The sequence below is a fragment of the Octopus bimaculoides genome, chromosome 3 (genome assembly GCF_001194135.2).
Source record: "Octopus bimaculoides isolate UCB-OBI-ISO-001 chromosome 3, ASM119413v2, whole genome shotgun sequence".
Classification (NCBI taxonomy): domain Eukaryota; kingdom Metazoa; phylum Mollusca; class Cephalopoda; order Octopoda; family Octopodidae; genus Octopus; species Octopus bimaculoides.
Genome location: NC_068983.1, coordinates 105,822,734 through 105,828,318, shown reverse-complemented (window position 1 = coordinate 105,828,318; position 5,585 = coordinate 105,822,734). Strand labels below are relative to the sequence as shown.

General features: G+C 39.2%; 1 protein-coding gene across 1 annotated transcript in view; it reads right to left on the bottom strand.

The window, feature by feature from the left end:
- The window catches only part of LOC106880649 (CDK5 regulatory subunit-associated protein 3), a 32,579-nt gene that overhangs the window by 11,610 nt on the left and 15,384 nt on the right, over positions 1-5,585 (bottom strand). Inside the window, exons 7-8 of the mRNA XM_014930691.2 lie at positions 3,764-3,853; positions 1,315-1,451 (exon numbers count right to left, since the gene is read on the bottom strand). Coding sequence (XP_014786177.1) covers positions 1,315-1,451; positions 3,764-3,853 — 227 coding nt within the window. The remainder of the gene's footprint in view (positions 1-1,314; positions 1,452-3,763; positions 3,854-5,585) is intronic.

Sequence of the window (5,585 nt, the reverse complement as noted above, 5' to 3'; positions counted from 1 at the left end):
GTCAGGGGGTACTGGCAACGGCCACGCTTGAAATGGTGTATTTTACGTGCCACCTGCACAGGAGCCAGTCCAGGGGCACTGGCAACGATCTTGCTCGAATGTCTTTTCACGTGCCACTGGCACAAGTGCCAGGAAGGCGATGTTGGTTACGGTCATGCTCAAATGGTGCTATTTATGTGCCACCGGCACGGAAGCCAGACAGCTGGTGCTCTGGCAATGATCACGCTCAGACAGTGCTCTTAGTGATTTACTGGTACTGGTGCCATCACGATTTCGTTTTCGCTTGCCCCAACAGGTCTTCGCAAGCCAAGTTTAGTGTTCAATGAAGACGTTAGCATGGGTGCCAGTCTACAAATTTAGTTAGATTTCGATTTCACTTGCCTCATAAAAAAAAAGAGATGTGATCACAGCTGGAATGCATTTGATCGTAAATCTTACTAAGTTTCCATCTTCATAATCCCTTACACAAAGTGGCTTCTCACCTTGTTTAAGACTTTCATAACAAAAAAATAATATGAGACTCAACAACAACATACAAAAATAAAGCCTCTTATAAAACATTTCACTGTTTGCTTCAAGTAGTTTTACACCTTTCACTGGTATCTTTTTCGTGTGTGTAATATTGAAATAACCATTTAAAAAATGTGTTTTTCTTATAAACCATAATTAGGCCTGGAGTATTTTGATTTCGAATTTTGGCACAAGACCAGCAATTTCAGGGAGGGAGTAAGTCAATTGGATTGACCCCAGTGTTCAACTGGTATTTATTTTATTGACCCTGAAAAGGATGAAAGGCAAAGTCAACCTTGGCAGAATCTGAATTCAGAACATTCAGGGTGAAATGCTGTTAGTCTTACTCAAGCAAACCTATGACACCTTGGTAGTCAATCAATTTAATTAATTATATATGACCCACAAACCAGATATTTGATACACAGGGCTGGCTATGGATTATACTGTGCATTCCAATATACAGTATTGGTCATTGCTTAGCCCTGGTTAGCTCCAATTGAGCAGGCCTAAAATCAAAGCTATTTCAGTAGTGATCATCCTGTCTGCAGCTTAGCAGAAATAATAAATCTATGACTATATTCATCCAATGTTGTCTCTGTTTTTTAAGAATTAAGGTGTGGCTTGAGGGAGATTTGGTTGTACTTCTGGTAGATTACATAGCCATGTAGTGGCTTCCTTGATGATTGGCATTGTAGTGTAGCAGAGTCTTGTCTGTAAGAAGTTAAATACAAATTAAGGGAAATGAGAGGGTCATTAAAAACATTTTCCCTGTATGTTAGTTTAAATTACTAAATTACTGACCTTTCAACAATGAAATCAATAAAATTCCTATAGTAGTCAGCAACTGGGTCGAGTGATTTGACAGCATTTGTTAACTCACATAATAACTGCGGTAATTCCTTCGCCAATTCAAACAACTCCACCTTGATTTTATCACCCTGCAAGTAATAAATTAAGTATAACAATTAATACAGTTGGTGAGCTAAAGTAACAATTAAACTGATGGTAGTGATATTGATAGAGATGATGACAGTAATGATCTTGGTGAAGTGGATGGTGGTGGTGGTGGTGGTGGTGATGGTGGTAATATTGGTCCCAGTAAAGACGATAATAGTGATAGTGATGGAGTTAGTGGTAGGGCTAAAACTGGCAGTAGCTGAACTGACAGGAATGACAAAGTCATTGGCATTGAAGGTGGTAGGGATGATGGTGGTGGTGGTGGTGGTGGTGGTGGTGGTGGTGGTGGTGGCGGCAGCAGCTGTGGTTAGTAATGGATTTGGTAAAGACTTGCAGAGATGGTGATGCTGTCAGTGCTACTAATGGAAGTGGTTTTAATAAAGATGAAAGCAGTAGTGGTGGTGTTGCTAAGTAGTCCCAAGTCAACTTTAATAGAGTAGTCCTATGGTAACACAGGTAGACAGCTCAGCAATGAGATGTGATACATAGATCCACTAACCAATAGAAGCCTTAGATATAGATGTTTGTTACTCTTAAAATACACAGGCACCCCACCAGTTAAAACGATGAGTGTTCCAGTTGATCCAATCAACAGAACACCCTGCTGGTGAAATTAACATGCAAGTGGCTGAGCACTCTACAGACATGTGTACATCATCATCAATGTAATTCTCAGGGAGAATGATGCTACCTTACTGGCCAAGCAGGTAGGCCAACATTCTACCTGGATGCCTAAACCATCCTCCACAGACCAACAAGACTGGCAAGAGAGTTTGTTTGTGGGAGACATGAGAAAGGAACTGGAGGGCTGGTGAAGTTAGTGGAAACACTATGTGACAAGGTGGAGACGGTGAGAGGGTTTTGCTATTTGGGAGAAAGGGTAGGTGCAAGTGGTGGATGTGAAGCATCTGTGACAGCAAGAGCAAGACTTGGCTGGGTGAAGTTCAGGGAATGTGGAGCATTATTACATGGGAAAAGGTTCTCATTGAAGTTGAAAGGAAAGGTCTATAGGATTTGTGTGAGAGCTGCAATGCTGTATGGTGTTTGAGGGAGAGAGAGAGATGGTAGTTTTGAGAAGGACCGAGAGAGCAATGGTGAGAGAAATGTGTGGTGTGATACTGTTTGATAAGAGGACTGAGGACTTGATGGGGATGCTGGGGTTGGAGGAATCAGTAGAATGGCTGGCAAGGGTGAATGGAGTGCAGTGGTATGAGCATGTGTTGAGGAGGGATGAGGAGCATGTTCTGTAGAGGGTGCTAGAGTTTGGGGTGAATGGGCAGCGAAAGCAGAGGAAATTGGAAGGGTTGAGAAGGGAGGATGCCAAAAACCAGGTGAGATGGTGTGAGGGTGATTGCTATGGCATTGAGGTAGATCTGGCCACCCCCATTAACGGGGACAAAACCCAGATTCAAAATGATGGATGATGATGATGATCCAGTATGACACAGAATGTGACAAGGCTGGTCTTTGAAATATAGGTACTATTCATTTTTGCCAGCTGAGTGAACTAGAGCAGGGGTTTTCAAACTGTGGTCCGCGGACCACAGGGAGTCCGCAAGGACAAGACTGGGGGTCCGTGCAAAACCAAGTAAGCACATCCTTCTCACTAAGTAGGTATTAAAAAAATCCTGTGTGTATAATTGACTATAAACCTATTTGTTAAATACTGTTAAATAAATAAATGGTAAAATATATGTTATTTTAAGCAAATATTTATGTATAAATTTCATAAGCATTTATAAGGGTAAAGCCTGAAATATAAAGGGGTCTGCAAGTCAAAAAGTTTGAAAACCCCTGAACTAGAGCAACATGAAATAAAGTGTCCCGCTCAAGGACACAATGCACTGCCAGGAATCAAGCTCACACCTTTATGATCATGAGCTAAATGCCCTAACCAGTAAACCATGTGCCTTCATCACTCTTAAAATAAAAATGTATTTATATCACTGTATCACTGTACTGACCACATTGCTAGATGGTATTATACTTCATTGGTCACAATATGCTTCTTTGCATTGTTGTAGCTTTTGAATGAGGCTACCTTACTGGCCAAGTAGGTAGGCCAACATTCTAACTAGATGCCTAAACCATCCTCCACAGACCAACATCTTCATAAATGACTGAAAATATTTAGTCATTCAATGCCATTTTTTTTTCTGTCACACAAACATTTCCAAACTCCAAAACCTCTTGTTGTTTTGAAGATTTGAGAAATAATGGGAAGATTCAATATAAACATAAAACAATTATGTTTAACACAAAAAAAAAATGAAAAATGAAATAGAAATCTTACTTTGATACCATACTTTTTGCAACTACTCTGGTATCTGTGTTTATAATCTGCAGCTTTGACAGTGTTGTCTGATTCCTTTTTAAAACAATCCTATTAAATGAAAGAAATTGTAAACAGTACAGATAATTTTCCCATCAGTTATTTCAATTATATCAACATATAAAACAAATATTATGTTATATCATAGCCTTTGAAGATGAGCCCAGGTCAAACTATCAGACTCCAATGCTTCTCATTTCAAAGAAGTTTATTTTATTTTACAAATATTTAATATTGCACTATGAATAAAAACTGGTATAAAAATTAAACATTACATTCATCCATACACATACACATACACACACACACATGTATGAGTGTATGTACATATGTATGTATGTACATACATATGTATGTATATTACTGTATATATACATACATACAGTGCACCATTGTGTCGACCAGTCTATCAAATGATGTAATACACTGCTGCTCTGGGAATTGAAACCACAATCTTACAATTGTAAGTGCAACATCCTAATCACTAAGCTACACGCACACACACACACATATACATATTGGAATAATTGGGATTCTTTTGTGAGAGACAGACTATGGCCAACTGAATTCCAACCCAATATGTTGTTACAAGTCTCTCAGCTCACTAATGGAATAAAAGGCCAAGTCAATACAAGCAGGATTTGAACTTGGAAGAAAGAGCAAGCAAAGTCCAGTCATTTACATAAGACGTGAAAAGTTAAGATAACAGGCCTACAAACTCATGAGTCATGGACTTAGACATGCTGCAGGCATATTATAGAGTTTGAGGGTAAAGAAAAACAGTTAAGTGAATTGGAGAAGATGCATGTTGTGAATACAAAGCCACAAATCATGGCTTGGTAGCCTGAAATTTTATCCTCTCAAGCAATAAGGATTTTCTTTATTTTATGAAATAATTTAACGATTTAGCATTCAGATTACTCTCCTCCATCTCATCATCATCATCATTTAATATGTTTTCCATGCTGGCATGGGTTGGATGGTTTGCCTGGAGCTCGTAAGGCCAGGAACTGCACCAGGCTCTATTGTTTGTTCTCACATGGTTGCTACAGCTGGATGCCCTTCCTAATGCCAACCACTCCATAGTGTATTGGGTGCTTTTTATATGGCACCAACACCAGTGCTTTTAATGTGGCACCAGCTCCAGTATCAATTCTGCTGTGGCAGATGGGTTTACTTGAATACAGCAAGGTGCCAGATAACTCAGCCCTCTGGCATCACCTTTGTATGGTTCAGTAGCTTGAGATAGGTCTTCAATACTTTGTCCCATGTCTTCCTGGATCTCCCTCTTCCACAAGTTTCATCCACTTTAAAGAATGTTTATTTCTTCATATTGTTTGGAATTAATCATACATAATCTCATAGATGTGATTGTTTATTTCTAGAATGACATTGTAGAGTAGGTGTGATAGGCCAAATCGGACCAGTATGAACATAAAACCGGTAGAAAATTTGGGCCAGATATGGCCAGTTTACATGCTAATGGGTCAAAAAATAAATTAAAAACTTTAAAAATAATAACTATAACAATTACTACTCTTTTACTCTTTTACTTGTTTCAGTCATTTGACTGCGGCCATGCTGGAGCACCGCCTTTTAGTCGAGCAAATCGACCCTAGGACTTATTCTTTGTAAGCCTAGTACTTATTCTATCGGTCTCTTTTTGCCAAACCGCTAAGTTACGGGGACGTAAACACACCAGCATCGGTTGTCAAGCGATAGTGGGGGGTACAAACACAGACACACAAACACACATACATATATATATATATATATATATATA